This window comes from Haliaeetus albicilla, chromosome 18 (genome assembly GCF_947461875.1).
Source record: "Haliaeetus albicilla chromosome 18, bHalAlb1.1, whole genome shotgun sequence".
NCBI lineage: Eukaryota > Metazoa > Chordata > Aves > Accipitriformes > Accipitridae > Haliaeetus > Haliaeetus albicilla.
The window spans coordinates 22,849,306-22,867,352 of record NC_091500.1 but is presented as its reverse complement, the minus strand read 5'-3'; the positions used below and the strand labels follow the sequence as shown (position 1 = coordinate 22,867,352).

At 39.4% G+C, this 18,047-nt stretch overlaps 1 protein-coding gene across 3 annotated transcripts in view; it reads right to left on the bottom strand.

Annotated features, from left to right (window-relative positions):
• Nucleotides 1-18,047, bottom strand: part of DLGAP2 (DLG associated protein 2) — a 484,489-nt gene that overhangs the window by 44,572 nt on the left and 421,870 nt on the right. For all 3 annotated transcript variants that reach the window (XM_069805918.1, XM_069805916.1, XM_069805917.1), the window contains 2 exons: nucleotides 13,592-13,739; nucleotides 9,782-10,001 (listed from right to left, as the gene is read on the bottom strand). In XM_069805918.1, coding sequence (XP_069662019.1) covers nucleotides 9,782-10,001; nucleotides 13,592-13,739 — 368 coding nt within the window. The remainder of the gene's footprint in view (nucleotides 1-9,781; nucleotides 10,002-13,591; nucleotides 13,740-18,047) is intronic.

The following is an 18,047-nucleotide window of genomic DNA, read 5'->3' as shown; positions in this document are numbered from 1 at the left end:
ATCAAACAAGACATCAAGATCAGAAACTGTAAGCCTTTGCCAAAGTTAAAAGAGATGTGGGCAACACAAACCTCATGGATTGCTGATGGACTAGTTACAGAGGGTTCTATTTTAGCTCTGTTAATTAGCGAGAAATTATAGCCTAACCAGCATCCTGTAGATGGCAAGGCAAAGAGCTGACAGCTGTTTTGCTCTTCTAAACAGTTCCTATGTGCCTCTAAAATACTGAAGTTGCATTAAGAAACACCACCTCAGTTTTTTGGTTGCAGGAAGGAAAAATGTACCTTTCACTATGCTCTATTTCATTTACAGAATGTATGTGCAGCTTTGCAGGAACACAGATTGCATTTGTCACATCATCAAATGGTAAGAGACAAAGAGAAAAAAGAGCTCCAAAAGCTAAGAGTCACTCTTACTGGGCTACTCTTTTCACATTGAAATAAAACAGAAAATTTGAAAATGTTTTCCGGTAGAATCAAACCAATATTGCTGTAATTCTGTACTTAAAAGATCTTTTCTTGACCTCCCACATACCCTTATCACCTAAGTCAAATAATTTCCATCAGCCTCCTAAACCCACTCACAGACATATTATGTAGGCTTATCATTGGTTTTGTTTGTACATTTTCTATTCTTGTTCTTATGTGCAGCTTGTGATTTTTGTTAACTTACAGTAAGGAATTCCAAACTGAATAGGACAAGAAAAACAGTTTCCTCAGTTAATCTTAAGGAAGTGTTGCACAACGGTATAATTTTAACAGTGTATTATGATAATGGTCCTACATTAAAGAATTTAAATGATTGCAAAATATTTTAATTAAAGAGAATTTAATACCTTTAAATCATTCTTTTAATCCACAGAGAGCTTCAGGTCCGGACATAGTCTCAGAGTGCACTTCCGAGATTGGTAATGGTACAGGCAATAGTCAAATCAAGAAATCATTTTACCCAAGGTGCAGATGGAGTCAGCGTCAGTGTCAAAACCAGCGCTCAGAAAGCTACTTGCAGGCTGCCAGCCCTACATTTAGGGGCAGCAAATGATGAGCTCTCTCTGAGCTCTCATCTCTTTTGAGCTTTCGACCCTGTAAGTCAGAGCATGGCTCTCTCAGCTATCCTTGTCTTCAGTGGGACCAGAATGTAATCTTTGGTTTCACCCTATAATGAAATTTGAATAGGCCTGACTTTTACCTCAGATTTATAAAAGTTAGCTAGGTATACTATGCTATCATTGTAGACCATTTTTATAGGCAACAGAGAGAAATAGGGATGTCCAGAGGACAAATTCCTTCATAACAGATACCAGTCCTAAAGGAGATAAATCACATTTCATTGACTATAATAGGACATTAATGTGACTGCCTTTGACACCTACATTTTAGATATACATATTAGGTGAGATGAATTTTTATGACTGAATTTTTTATGGTTGGTTTTTTTTTTGATTGGGGAAGGAGACAGAAGTGGAAATATATGTATTTTTTTGGACACAGAATTATCCCCAAAGGTAAAGAAATTCATGTAAAACTCATGACTCATTGATACATTCTTGATATTATCTTTGAATTAATCTGAATTTATTGTCATGGGAACTTAGACAACTAGTTGGCACGAAAGCATCTGTGTTTAGATGATTTGATCTGGAGGCAAATCCCAGAACCTTCAAGTAACCTGTCTGGCCAAGGCTAATTCTGTCTGGTTATGCCCTAGGAATGTCACCAATTCTGGCATCTTTATTTTCTCTGATCATCTGGAAAAAAATCTTTCAAGTGTGTTTTAAGTATCAGGTTTACCAGCTGTCCTTCTAGGGTAGATCTGAGTCTGAATAAAATTCCTGAAACAGAAATGGAGACTTAAGTACAAGCTTATCTTGATGAAACTCCATTTCAGGGAAGTGAAAATAGAGGTTGGGAGCTGCTGAGAAGCTGGCGGAGATGTGCAAGCATCCCAAGAGGGTTTTTATATTAACAAAAGAGAGCATTTGCTGGAATTAAAACTAAAGGTAACTATAAAAGTTTTTCTCCTACTTCTGTGCCTCTCCACTGAAACACAGATATGGCTTTATTTAAACAGTGAAGAACTTGCTTTGTCTCTACCTTCAGATGCCTCTGTTATTGGGAAGGATTTGGGTGGCAGCTGCCCACTAGCATTCTGTTCTCCTGGAAAAGGCAATTTTGCAAGTTAGAAATAATGTCCCTCGGGAAAAGTACATTTGTGAGTGGCGAGCATTAATCAAAATGTCCTTGCCATGAGGCAGAACAGTAGCAAAAGCACCTGAACTTGCCTCCTTAAATGCCTGATAATACATTTTTTTGGAAAGAGATTTACTAGCCAATGGACATTCTGGAAATGGAAGGGTCCCTATGGAAGCAAGACCTGCCCTGCTGTAAAGGAGTTTATTGTTATTTTGAAGTGCAGATCTCTTTCCTCACACATACCCTCTATTGGCCCCTGTGCCTTTGCTGGGACCCACAGGAGAGGAACTCCTTTGTGGCTGCACATGCTGGTTTTTGGAAGAATTCTTTTTGTTGTAAAGAAGCTAGAGCGGAACAGAGCTCACCCCCCTGTTGCACTGAAAGCATAACAAAGCTAAGGGGCAATTTGTTAGCAAGCAAAATTGGTTCAATTTCAAGAGTTATGCTCAGTTACATTAACTGATGGACTGAGGCCCTGATGGATGAAATATTACACACGAGCTAGTAAAAATTAGTGTCAGAATGCAATTAAAATGATGTCTGTATACCCAGCACAGCAAGCATTGTAGTTCCAGTGCACATGTCATCATTATGGCTCCTGACGTACATATGCCTTCAACAAAAATACATGCAGAGCCTCTGAGAAGGCTCCTTAGAGGTTTTTTTTCATTCACAGAGGAACACAGAAGGAGAAGCACTGGCAGGAGAGGGGTCCTGCCTTCTTTTTTACTAGAAGCACAAGGAAGCACGATGAACTGGTGCTTCCAGGCTCACCCACCCTGCGAACTTCCCCCAGCTGCACAGACCCACCTGAGGACAAAACCCTCTGGCAACCTCAGGCTAAACAGCTGGGCTGAGATTTACCTCTGTTAGCTTCTATCATGTCAGGAAGGCTTCAAACACTGAACAGTGAATCATCTTCCTTGCATGATTTTTTTTTTTTCTTTCTTATACATTCTTCCCCCCAACCCCATATATCATACAGGAAACAAAGGTGAGAAAACTCTGTGAAAACTGATCCCACAGAACAGCTTTGAAGCCAAATTCTGCCAGGGGAGGGAGCATGGGTGTTCTTTTTAATAAAGAAAGAACCAGCTGTCTGGCAAATCTAATAGGTTACGGAGGAATTATGTCAAGCACAGAACAGCAGGAGCAAGGAAGAAACACTCATTACACATTTTTTTAAACTAACCATAGATTGAAGGCAGCGACTTCATTTTTTATCTTTGCCTCTGCAGATCATCTGTACCAAGGAGAATGAAAATTATGAAAAGCTCCTGGCTACTGCTCCAACTGTTTTCATGCCTCATCAGCCTGAAGAGGCCAGGCGGCCAGGCAGCCCCAATTTGCACAGCCTTACTCCATCTCAGGGAATCCCAGACTTACAAACAGTTGCAATGGCCCCTTGGCCATCCTCTGTTGAACTCCTCGAACCAAAGGGCTTGTGTCACCTTCATCCCAGTGACTCCCTGGGCCACTTCCACCACGCAGAGCTGCTATTTAACAGCAGTGTCAGCATAGCAGCAGAACTTCAATATATTTAAAAGAATTAAAGACTAATTATTCCCCCCAGATACACCCAGAGCAATGAAAATGATGTGTGCGTATCCAAGTGTAGAACTGGGCTCATCGTTTAGTTAGTATAAGATTTATTCTCACAGTATAGGCGCACAAGTTGGCACAGCATCAAAGCATTAACTCGGGATCCCCAAGTGCTCCCACAGATATATGGTATGTTTCCTGCAGGGAGTCAGAGTGCCAGATAATTCCGTGGAGCCCCAACAGTAATTAAGCAAAGTCAATAGGCAAATTATAATTGAGAAAACAGCCTTCTATATCTTATTTGGGCTTAAGGTTTTGTGGTTTTAAACATACCTGTTGTGGATACCACTGCTAGCTATTACTTAGCAATGGATACCAGTAAAAACCTCTAAGACTCAACATCTATTTCTAAAGAAAGAACACAAATTGTGGAGATGTTACTTCATGCATAGGTTTTCCCCTGTTTGGCTGGGTTTTCCTAGCCATAGTGCCTTGTATTAAGAAGATCCAAGCAGCCACCTGGATGAAGTATCTCATTCTTGAGGAAATAAAAGAAAATCACACATTTATTGATCGTAAAACATTTTTCTTTTAGGAATTTAGGTGTGTGTTTTTCCGGTTTTTATATTTATATACATTTATATAATCCCCTCTGAGCCTTCTCTTCTCCAGGCTGAACAGTCCCAGCTGTCTTATCCTTTCCTCATGGGAGAAATGCTCAAGACCCTTTGTCTTCTTAGTGACCCTTCACTGAACTCCACTAGCTCCATATGTAGTAGCACCATGACTTAAACATTTGCCTGCCCTTGGTATCCTCATATCTTTGAAAAAAACCCAAACAAACCCAAAACCAAAACCCCAAAGAATAACTAATGTCTTTAGTGTTCAGACAGCAACCAGAGAATCAGTTTTTTTGGTGTCTGCAGGGGTAGCTGTGCTGTGGAACAGTACAACTTCTTGATGAAATATCATATTCTCATGCTTTAATGTTTGTAGGTACGTGACCATGCAATCTGTTTACTGGCAATGAGAGTTTTGTGGCTAAATATCAAACATGTGCTCTAAACATTCACCCTACGTAGGCCCTTCTTTAAAAAATGGAAAGCTGAAAATAGCTTTAAGTCAGGAGAAAGGAAATCTGCAATTCCTCAGGCATTCTGAGTAATCCTATGAGCTGTAATTGAAAACTCCCTCATGCAATGTGACCTTGTTTGAATTAATTGGGTTTGGAATTAGTGCTCAATAGTTCAGTAAATGTGGAATTCTCTGAAGTTTACTCATTGCCAGGCAGAGTCCTACTGGCTGAGAAAAGTAAAATGGACAAAAGACAGTTCCCCACTTCTCATCTTTTTCAGTGGACTCTTTAGTAAGCATGAGTTTAGTAGAGCTACCTACTACAAATTAGATAAAAGGAGGTGCATATACAACTGATCTGACAGGTTTGCATTATGCTACGTTTTCTAGAAAAATGGAATCATTGTAATGCAGTGTACTGGCCACTTAAGGCTAGTAGCTATATTCCCTGAAATCAGCAGTGCTTCATGCTAAGTTTCTCTCAAGATGAGCTGGAAATCCCTGAAGCGGGAGCAATGATCTTGGACTGACACTTAACATAGAACAGAAATCCAGGATGCCTTTATGTACCGTGACCCAATCCCCATTGTGCTGAAGTCCTTAGCCGGGTGGATTTTTTCTGTCATTAATCCATTTATCAAAAAATACAGTTGTAGCCAAAAAACTTGGGTTAGAGGAAAATGTGAAGTAGTTTTAAGAAACTGAAAATGATGCTCCCTTTTACTCATCGGCCTAAAAGCTGAAGAACTTAACCGAGGCCATTCACTTGGTGCTTGTTGCTGGAGAAGGATTTTGTACCTCTGACTGGAATGCTTCAGTTCCTCCTTATAGGATATCTAGTCTTTTCTGCTTTAGCTGCTTCAATTTGCATATAAAAGCAATATTCACTGAGCACATATCCCACCTGATGGGTGAGTGTCCTAAGCAGCGGGCTAGAGCAGCAGTGTCCCTCTCAATAAAGGTGAAAGTGTTTTATACAACGTATAATAATGCCATCAGGAGAAACTGAGTGTGCCCCCCCACATCTCAACAGGTGATAAGCCTGCGTTCAGGTTATCCTGGATGGCTAAAGGTGCAAATACCAAATTACTTTCTGTCTCAGAGAAGGGATTTTAACATGTTCTTCTGCTTCACAACAGACCATCCTAACTACTACCTCCAGTGTCATTGCAATCCAGGATTTCTGCATTCACAGTAAAACCCCCACAACATCAGTAGGAAAAAAACCTGTGAGGAAACATCCTGAAATATTCTATAACATATGGAATAAGTCATATACAGGGCTCTGCCTGCATATAGGACATGTAACAAAAAGAAGTTGACCTTCTCAGGCAAAGGGGAAACAAGGGCGAGAGTCGTTAGTACCTTCCAGCCCTCCTCGTTGGTTCTGTTTTCGTGGTACAATCCAGTGTTGTACCAGGGTATCTGAATTACTTTTCGGTAAGAGAACGCGGGTATTGCAGGTGGGATAACGTGTTACCGCGGCACAGCTCCCAGCCTGTTTCCCAACAGGACCGTCCAGGCGGGGCTCGCTATGCGCGGGGCTGGCGGTGACACAGCTCCCGTCCCTCGGGGAGCTGCCGTCCCTCCCCGCAGCACTCTGCCGCGCTACCCCGACGTTACCGGGAAGGAGCCTTCCAAGCTGACACCGTCGCGCGTATCCGTCCGGACGTGCTTAGACGACAGGGAGCCGACCTGGTGCTGCCTGGGAAAGGGACCCAGATTTTATGAACTCTTCCTGGAAAGTGAAGCGATGCTTGCAAGAGTAGCGGAGATGTGAGGCGGTAGTCGTTAGGATGACTACTGCACTCCGTGACTTCCCGTTCAGGAAATTACATGTTGTCTGAGCCGGAGGGACAAGGTGGGAGGCAGCAGCAGCTGGAGCTGTATTTTCTCAGCTGTGCATCTGACAGCTGCGACTGGAGTCAGTTCCGACAGAACGCGTATGCTGTCATTCAGGGCTTTTAACAGGAGCATTCGTTACTGGATTCACCATCTCTTTACAAAATGAAATGGGATGGCTAGAAATGCCCTAACCACGATGAAATACGAGTCTTAGCAGGGGTCACCGAGTCCGGGCCTAGCTTACAGCGTGCCAGCAATGCCGGCCGCCTCCTCTGCCTTGTCACTTCTGTCTCATTCGTTTACACCTGGGGCGGCAGGTAGTGCCCCGTGTCTTGCCACACAGTCTCCATCAGAGGTGGAGAAGCCTGGTCCCGCAAATAATTAAACTACTTGGGTCCCTGCAAAAGTTATGTGTTCATTAGTACCATAGATATTACTGATGAACCATTGGGCTTTCTCTGTGAAGCTGAATACATTTAAGAAGAGCTAGTCACTGGTAGCTCATTTTCCATCTGTTAGAAAACCCTGTTAACAGAGTCCATTAATAATGTCCCGCATGATGTTCATTATAGTTGCAACCTTCCTGCCTTCTGAAAGCTGCTAATGCATCTAGGAACATTTTAGGAAACTGCATGCTGTAAATATATATCCTATACTTTTGTAATTGAATTCATAGATCAGATATTACATTTTTTATTTTAGATTTATATTTTTAGTTACATGAATTAATTTTTAGCTAAGCCTGTGTGTTATGATTTAATTGCTTTACAACATCGATAAGAGGCAGTCATGACCTATATCACTAAAATTTCAAGTAATAATTAAATTGCAATGCCCGTTAATTTTCTAAGAAATTGCTTTAGTTTCTCTGCCAAGAAGAGTTTGTTACATCAGAAGCAAAAAAGGAATTAATGTAATGTAATTTTCCTAAGAAATCAAAAGGCTGAACTGGAACTGAAGGCTGATGTGAAACTTCGACCTTTTTGACATTTATTTGAATGAAGCCCGTATAAATGTCAAATATCTGCCAACACCATTTTCACATTTCAGGCAACTGCTTCTTTTACAATTTTCAGAGATGGCTGAAGAAGTAAGGTTGTTTTTTGTTTTTTTTTTTTAATTATAGGAATGATAGGAAATGAAACATCTCCCTCCAAACTGACAGGGGCTGAAGAGAGAAATATGGAAGAGTTACCCCTAGGGTTTTAAAAATGAGAACTTATTTGGCAACTGAAATTTTCAATTAATAGTGAATCACACAATCCTTTCTCTTCTTGCAAATCAGATAAATATTTCTAATTTGAATATTTATCTTACATAGAAGCTGAGGACAAACTTGCTCAGTGGTACAGAGATAATATTTTGAGTACAGAACGACGTTCAGAACTGTATACAGCCCATAGGCTTGGAAATAGTTTTGGCTCAGGAAAACATCTCAAATCATCTTTTTTCTCCACAACATCAATATCACCTCACCACAACAAAGCAGAAGGATTACATATTTGGGCAAGAAAATCCACCTGATAAATCATTTCCGAGATGAGGGAGAAGCCACGTGTGAAACAAAGCTTAAAGTTTTCAAAACCATAGTATTTAACTGGCAGACTGCTAATGAATGCAAAACATTTTTCATAAGTATGGAAACACTGGGATGCAACCATATTTACTGCCTAACCTGGTTATTTTCTCAAACATATTCTATTATTCAGCTTTGATGCTCTAGAGAAAAAAAAATAAATTCTTTTCAGTGAGAATTTTGGGCTTATCTAGCATATAAACTCAAGACAGCTTAGGTTAAAACCAATCAACTTGGTAGCCAAAGTAATTCTGAAAGTATTCCAATTCAGTACCTGGAGTCAGATACCAAAATAGATATTTAGTTGTGTCTTTTGCCATGGAAAGTTTCTTCATAATAATAACACAATACTATATGACAAAGATGAAAATTAGTCTCTCAGGTAGCAGTAAATTCTCATTTTATATCATGATAGCATCTCTATTACACAAAGGACAGAAACGGCCCTAGAGGTGGCACTGTACGCCACAACTTCTGGTTTTACACAAAGTTATATATAGCAATTAAAATACTATGCTTAAGATAAAATAACATTTTATGCTCCTTCTGGAATGCAAATTTATGTTATTCAACCTCAGCTTACTTCCTTTCTAAGCTCCCACTGTTCTGTTATACAACAGATGTGTCAAGCAAATAATTTTAAAAGTATTTTTGCATTATACATTTTGAGCTCTGTTTTTACCTTTTGTAGATGGGTAGCCTGCACTGCAATTTAATAGTATGTGGCAAGGACAATATCATAATTAGGAACTGACATTAACATATTTGGAAACATAAAAGTGAATTTGGATCACTTAACAAAGAACACATATTTGTTATAGATTTCATTTTAATTATGCAACTGCTATCTGTGCAATCTTTTCTCTACCAGTACTAAATGTTAACATTCTAAAATGAATAAAGCTATCATCTTTGCTAAGCAACTAATAAAAGAAAAGAAAGTGAAAAGAATGTTAAAAGATCCTAAAAGTGAACGGTATAACAATGAATGCTAATGGTTACTGATGAGTAATAGCAGATGTGTGAAGGTTGCCATAACATTTATGATTCAGTGTATAGATACAGCTGGTTACACCTTTTCTAAAAGTAAGTAATTAATTCCCTGTTAATTGCCTGTAAGTGTTTAAACCAAATATTTAAAATCTTGCTTCTCTTTTTCTTTTGGTACTTTAAGGATCTAAATTAAAGTCAGTGCAACTGATCTCCTTTAGAAGATCAATTATGTGATAGATAAAAATACCTAAATGCCTAACAGTATCTAAATGATACCATTTGCACTTGCATTTTTATATTTGCACCTGGATAACTGTATGTATGGGAAATGGAGGTCAAAAGTCCAGGTCCATTATATTATGCTTGCAGGATTCTCCCTAGAAGGAGTTTATTCCAAGCTGTAGCCACAACGGTACAGTATTACAAACCTAAGAATACTGGTGTCAAATATTACCACTACACACGGAAATTGTTTCCAGTGTCAAAATGCCCTTTTACAAAACAAGATGATATATTTTTACATGCAGAACAGTGGAAGGGTCAGTGTAGATTTTCTTACCTGTTGTTGACCTGATAGTTGAGGTGATGTTGGAAGATGCCATCGCAGGTATACATTCATCATCTTGGGAATAGCCTGCCTGAATGGCACGCAAGTAACTGTGGCTTCTTGTTCGGAAACATCCAGGGAGGTCAAGGGCATCCATTGCCTGAGCTTCAACTTCACTAAACACTGATTCACACACCGATTCAAATTGCCCATTAACCTCTGCTTCACTCATCTGAATAAACAACAACAATGCATTTGATTTTTGACTTGCTTTTTTGTGATCATCACGGCCTCAACATCTCAAATGGACACCTGTACATTGATGAAGAACTGTTTTAGCAAATAGTTAAAATGTAGTAATCCCTTCTGATCACATACACTTTTTTTTTTAACTTACATCAGCTGTTTATATGTATATAGTAAGCACATCACACATGCCATACAATTAATTTTACGTTCAGTATCTTTTGGCATATTTAGAGGATTGTAAATACATGATTTAATGGTAACCAACAAGATCACTCTGCGCTGAAATAAATCCATGTTCTGCCAGGATAGAACAGAAATCAGCTATACTAATATTAGCCCTCAGAAGGTGAGGGTGGATTGCCTTTGTTCTTCACTTATCAGCAAAGTTACTACTCATGGACATTTAGCCTGTGTGGCAGGTTGTTATCTTCTTCTCACTGTAAAGGGGCTCAAGGAGGTATCTCATATTTGAAGATGTGTTAAGTTCAGAGGAGGTGATGCTTCTGAAAGGTTTGAGCAATATTGCATCTAGAGTTGTGTCCAGTGAAGCATGTGAAAGAATAACCATGGTCTGAAATAGACTGAAAAGTGGTCAGATGAGAAAGTAATGCTCGGACCACCTTTAGCTGAGAAGAGCCCTAAACTGAATTAATTCCCTGGTTATCTGGGTTAGCCATTCAACTCCCATGGAAAAACGAGGTGCAGCCACTACTGCTGCCTTTTCTTCAGCAGCATTATTTTAAGCCTGATACTTGTGCCACCAGGTGTGCTGAGGAACTCTGCCTGGCAGCTCAGCCTCGGTGTGCCTACCTGCATCCCTGACCAGGTTGGGGGATTTCAGCACCACCCTCCAGCTCCCCGCAGCATCTACCTGCTGACCCTGCCCTACAGGTTGGGCATGATGCAAAACTGTACATTTTTAGGACGCTTTCATGATAAACAGGGTTTAGGCAGGCTGGCCAGGCTTAGGGAACCTCTTGGGAGGGAACCGTGTATTGCAGTTTTGAAGATGAGTGCCTAAATTCTACCCACATAATTTTTAACAGGATCTCTGAAGTCAGCCCTAACTACCTATAAATGTACCTGAATAATTCCAATTATATTTATCCAAAATCAGATAGGAAGTTAACACTGGACAGGCAAATGCATGACCTCCTGATATGTCCTCCTGATAATAATTTTTTTAAAACGAGAGTGCTAGTAATCAAAATCAGTATAAACACCAAGTAAAATTCGTAGCGTCACTAAAGTGCACATCCAGTTGATATTACTTTTTCTATACAGCTGCTAAGTGCATTTTTCATTATTACTGTTCCTAGAACATTATTCATTATGGAAACAGAATGAGTGCAAATGTTTCAAATGTTTTAGGATTTTGATTAAGTAAATGGAATTTTCATACGGAACTTCTGATGATAATGAATAACTGATATTTTAATTTCATGTAAGACATTTTGGCTACTAAATCTCTTCTGAAAGGAATTACATTACCCTTCATAAAATTTGCTTCTAATAAAGTTAAGTAGACTAATGCAATCTTGAAAAGATTAAAAAAAAAATCTTACTCTGAAATACTTTGCGTACATCATTGATCAGGAAATTTATGGTAATGTAATCCGTAAACAGTTTAAGTACTAACCACTTCTTTCAAACCAAGGTCATTGACAATAGAAAAATAAAGGTTTTAAAACTTAAGCTAAAAATGTAAACCATGGAACCCAGCATCTTTCTTGACTCCACCCTTGGTCAAGAGTGAAAAAGGAAGTATCTCACAAAAAAGGCATTAAAAATACCACAAATCATACAAACTGCTATTATGTAGATGGGACAAGAAGATGATGGTGTCATGGAGAAAGAACCAGAAACGGCAAAGGTTCAGAACTTGTTATTTTAACACATTTACTTTGTGTAGTACCCATTAAATGCATTTATTACTGGTCTGGAAACAGCTGGACTGTGAGGTAGAAGTATGTAGCTGACACAAATTACATAGGTTAGTGAAAACTGAAAAAGAAAGTAAGGAACTATATCCAGCAGGTTTAGTTAATCTGGCCAATTGAGCAATCTACCTGCAAATGAAATCTACTGTGGACATCTTTCCAGGTAATGCACATTGGAATGAAGAATTTTAACTACTGCTGAAACCAATTAGACATTATGGACAGCTCAGTGAAAATCTCCACGCACAGACATGGTCAAAGAGGCAGAAGATGTTAGAATAGCTCTATATTATAGCATTGTTAGGTGACAGCCAACAGCACTTGCTTGGAACTCGGGATCTAATTCTTGTGAAAGTTTCTCAAAACCAGAGTGTAATAAAAATAGAAAATAACCAAACCAGGGTAATGAAAACCAAGGCATGAGAATGATGGGGAGAGGTTTCACAAGGGAGCCATGAAAAATAATGAAAGGTTTTGAAAATGACTGTCTGTTTCTAATTCTGATGTGTGCTATGCAAGATTATACTTAGCTTTATCCCACATAAATTAAGGAATTTGGCTGAAGGGCATTAGTCAGGCAACTAGTCCCTCCCAACTCTCTACAGTCAGTGGAGACTGACAAGCATTTCCAGAGGGCTCTCAGCCCACTTGGGATGTGCATTGTCCTGGAAGAAACTCTTTCACTCCATTAACTACAGAGGAAGCTTTAGTTGTTGCCTTAGTTAAAAGCCTCAAGTTAGATGAGTTGAATCCAGGCCTGAATAGCCATGCAATACAAATTGAACATGAATGAATATAAAATTGCTTAAAAAAGTTTTTTTTTTAACATAACCATTGTGCATAATTAGCTACTGTACTCTTAGGTGCCTCACTAAATGGTCAAAGACAAATAAAGTAAGACATGTCTGAGAAGAGGGCAGGGTCCATCTGTCATGAAGCAACACAGGGAAGAAATGTCAGGACCAATGAACATTAGAAACATTGGAAATGTTACGTAAAGTCCTCTGCTAAACAGAACATGCACATACTTCATAAGGCTGCTTGCACTTCAGGCCTGATTCAGATCTCACTTCAACATGAATTAGTACTAACTAACCAACATAAAACCAGCAGGGTGGAAAAATGTCTCTTTTCAGAAGTCCCCATACGTAGAATAATTGATGGGACTTATTCTTTCACCCAAGAAGAGTGAGGGATTGAGTTTGGAGATGAGTCACTGGTCCTTTGAAGCATAATTATATCAATCTATATCTTAATCTGGCAACCCACATTTACTGAAATCAGAGTAGATATTTTCAGAGGATGAGTATTGTAGGACTGTGCCCCTTATGCTCAGTCTGAATCTTCTTAACATTTAAATATTTAATATAGACTGAAAATGAAAATACCAGTATTTGTATTTTTAATGAAAAATAAATGGAAAATATCATGTGCAATAGTGTCCCTTTGCTTCTACCATTCAGTATTTTTCTTGAAATTTTGAACAAGGGTTGCATTCCTTAGAACTGAATTACATTGACAATGCACATCCTCAGTTTGATGTTAATTCAAAAAGAAACTAAAACCATCCACTAGTAACAACTCTCGCATCTGTGATTATCCTATAAGAAAAGTTATAACAAGAATTTCCCACCTGACTAACACAGCTGGCCTGACTGAGCGTGCTCACTGCTCTCATATAGCTCTGATTCCTTGAGCGAAACTTTGGGGAATTGTAGTTTGCAGAGGGATCCAGGTTGTGACCCCCAGGCACGTCACTTGCAGTTTGAAGGTAGCTCTGACTACAAAGGAAAGAGGAAGAAAAAAGGAAAGGGTGTAAAACTACAGATGGAATCAATTAGGACACTAAAGACAGTAATTTGTATGAGACTCACAAAATCCATTCCCCAGGGTCCAAACCTCTCTCTACATAAAGCATCATAGATCTGTTGTAGTCAAACACCTTAGCACAAGCAGAGAATCTGTCTGCAGTTCTGCTAACCTAGGTGATATGAAATTTTAAGTCTTTGCTGTATTTAAACATCATCAAGCCTCCTGGCTATTAGTGTTGAACTTTACTAAAAGGAAATGTCTAGGTCAACAGGAACAAGAACCAGAGCTAAAGCACAAACCAAAGTAACTAAAAATCTTCATAGATGAAATCTGCTACTTGTCATCTGGTTTTCATCAGGGTCTTAGGCATCAAGAGACCTTTTATCTTCAAAGGACTGATATATTTTTATGAAAGATCAAAATATCCCATGTTCAGCTAAAAAAATAGATTGATAAGGTACTCAGAGCAACTCCACAAAGCTCTAGAAATGCTTTTCTTACAACACATCTCCCAGTTTAGAGGACTGGGACCTTAACACCACACTGAGCTCCTTCCAGTATGCTTCCACTACAAGGGTATGTTAGTCTTTGTCCTGGTTTCAGCTGGGATAGAGTTAACTGTCTTCCTAGTAGCTGGTACAGTGCTATGTTTTGAGTTCAGTATGTGAAGAATGTTGATAACACTGATGTTTTCAGTTGTTGCTCAGTAGTGTTTAGACTAAAGTCAAGGATTTTTCAGCTTCTCATGCCCAGCCAGCGAGAAAGCTGGAGGGGCACAAGAAGCTGGCACAGGACACAGCCAGGGCACCTGACCCAAACCGGCCAATGGAGTATTCCATACCGTGTGACGTCATGCCCAGTATATAAACTGGGGGGGAATGGGGGCAGGGGGATCGCCGCTCGGGGACTAACTGGGTGTCGATTGGCAGGTGGTGAGCAATTGCACTGCACATCATTTGTACATTCCAATCCTTTTAGTATTGCTCTTGTCATTTTATTAGTGTTATCATTATCATTATTAGTGTCTTCTTTTCTGTTCTATTAAACAGTTCTTATCTCAACCCACGAGTTTTACTTCTTTTCCCTGATTTTCTCCCCCATCCCACTGGGTGGTGGGGGAGTGAGTGAGCTGCTGCGTGGTGCTTAGTTGCTGGCTGGCGTTAAACCACGACAGTCTCCATGTTTTATGTTAAATATAATGATTATCTATCATTCCAGGAAAATACATAAGCCTAAGAAAAGAACAGTACTTTGCTATGAATACAAAATTTAAAAAAATGAAAGTCACAAACAAGGTTTACCAGAGTTCTCAGAACCTCTGAAAATAAGATTTTGGAAGTCACGTGACACTCACACCTACACATCAGTGCATAAATTAATTAATGTTTCAGAAAATGTTGGGTTTCATGTGGTAAACAGGTAGTTTTTATATTCATTCCTTAAAGGTAGCTTTAACAAAAATACAGTTTCTGGGAACAATAGATTTGTGCCAGTTGAACGTCTGTCAATATTGGCAGTACAGTTATTTCAAGCTAAGCTGGCAGAGTTACTCAGTCCAGTGTGGCTGTGACACATGCCCCAGCTGTCGGGAATTTCCCTGTGAAAGGGTAGGTTTCCTCTCTGGAAGGACCAGACCACTTAGTGGATGAGAAAGCCATAGGTTCAACTCCTGGTGCAAAATGAGGCACAACCCAGGACCTTGTTTCTTAGACCACATTTATCAAACACTGAGCGTGACCATAGTCAGGTGCTTGAGGAAGGACTCAGCCTTCCTCACTGAGTGGTCACAACCTGAGTTTGGGCTGGATGCAATCCCTGAGGAGCACTCAGGGAAGAATCTCAGACCTTTTATCATGGCTCTGACTAGAGAAGCAAATAGTGTTGAGCTCCATCTCCCTGTGTAGCCATGTCCTTTGATGCCGGACATGTGATGACCCAGGGTGCCCTCACATCACAAGCTGCAAGAGCAGATGGGATTTATAGACCCTCCTGACCTTATACTTGGGAGATCTGATCTCAAGCACTTCCATGTGTTCTCCCTGACTTGGCCATCTTAGGGTCAACATAGGCATGGCTTTGCTTCCTCAGAGCATCTGCCAATGGCTGGGCCTGGGCTATCTGCTCCTCTAAGACAGGGTGCCACTGCCTCCTTCTTCTTCAGTAAAAAAGGACAGGTTTTGTTCTCATATTGGTGCAAGGGAGGCACTTTTTTGAATTCTTAAGAAATTTCCCTGGAGAAAGCCCATTTTTTTCTTCCTGTCTTCATTCAGTGTCTTCTGTGGAATACCTCTGTAACCTCACGATGGAGGTGAACTATGCAGAACCTATGCTATAACTGCTAAAACCAAAATGAAAATGTATGAGATTGATGCGGGCATGTGATCAGAGGTTAATTAAGTCATTACAGTCCAAGTGATTTGCAGATTAAGATAGCTGTCTGGTAGTGGGTCTAATTTGGTTTTAGATGATGAAAACAAGAACTGTAGCAGCACTTTTTTGTTCCTATAGGTATGAAGACAAATATAATAGATTTGGTGAAGTGGTGTAGAGTCTCCCTATCTATATTTAGTTGCTGGATGTAACTAAACCTCCTTTCCTCTATAGGCAGCAGGCTGATGACTGTCACCGGCTTTGTGTCATTCTGATTCTTTGCATATGCTTTATTAAATCTGTCCGGTATTGTTAATTTAATATTTTTCAAAACAGATAGATGAGTCCCCTCTGGACCTTCTGCTTGTCATCAGGTGGCAAAATCTGGGATTCTGAGTTCACAAACAGTTTGTGAAAGAGATGGTTTGAGGTTTCTTCATTAAAGCATGGGCCACATTAAGAAAAGGTAGAAGCAATAGAATGAAATTATAAATTATCAATTATTTTATAAACTACTTAATAATTAATTAATTTAAACTGGCTCCTAATAACTGTCTCCTTTGCTAAGTAATGCTCAACAACCTAGTATTTCATTATGCACATTCCGGTTCCTTGTGAGTTATTGCTCTCATTAAATACAATCAACAATATCTACAGCAATACTTTCTTAGGGAAAGAAGCCCAGTATTCCATGGTACTGCTAAGCAGCTGAGTTTTGATGGATGAGTTTGGACATTACCTGATAGTTAAATAATTTTTCATTTATTAGAGGAGAGCAATTGATTCATAGGACTGTAGCAAAATAACTGTTACATATATTAGGCTGTAAAAGCAATTTCACATCCCTTTGATTAATACTTTGAAATCTTCCTGATAAAAAGAAATTATTAGTTTTCATTTCTAAGATATACACTCAAAGTTATCGTCTAGAATAAATGTGTAAATGCATGGTAAAAATGATGACCTTGCTATAAACATGATCCAGAACCAAAACACCATAGATCCAAAAGTTGCATGGGACAGTTGCTCTCAAATGTCATTATCTGTTGCTCAAGGAACTTTCATGCTTGTCAACAATGCTACAAAACACACATCACATGTGACATTGGTAAAAGCTGGCTTTTTAATGACATCCACTCTGTCTATAATCTTAGGAGCAAAATTCTTGACCTTCATTTCCAAAACACCACAGCTTTATCACTTTGATAAAAGAAAATAGTTTTCTTTTATGCTCTGTAGTAGATGATCTTATATCTCAGCTGATCACTGAAGAAGGGCAAGACAAGCATGAGCACATGGGATGGTTTGACAGTTCATCTCCAGCACCACAAACAAATACACACACTAACATCAAGGAGGTGACTCTAAAGTTTGGTACTATGGAAAAGAAGGAAAAGGATGAGACTAATAGGAAAAATTAAATTGGTATGTCAGTTCTCTTCCCACTTGCTTTTCCAAAGAGAGAAGATCTTAGGGATGGATTCCCTGTTAAAAGCTTTTCTTGTCCTCAAGGGTTCCTTTGCCTTTTCCATTGGCTTCAGAGGAAGTCCAGGGCAGCTAGGAAGAGGTCTTAAATTTAATGAGAAGTATCTTAGCTGCAAGCAAGGCTCAAAGCCTAGAGAAACTTTTGGGAATAAGGCAGTCCCATGTAATGACCTTGCAGCTCTTGAGAACCTCTACTCTAGAAAGGAAGCTTTAGAACTCCCAGTGAAGACAGCTAAATTTGCAACAGCACTTTCAGCACTCAGCAGATTGTCTGAGTGTATTCAGGGAGGATGAAATACTGTATTATAGCCACATAAAGTGAGCTATAGCATGGCATGCTTATCTGGGACAGTATATCTGATAGCATACCTGGGATAGCATGCCACCCCGATATAGAGTGAATGGGAAAGAGGTTAGGCTCC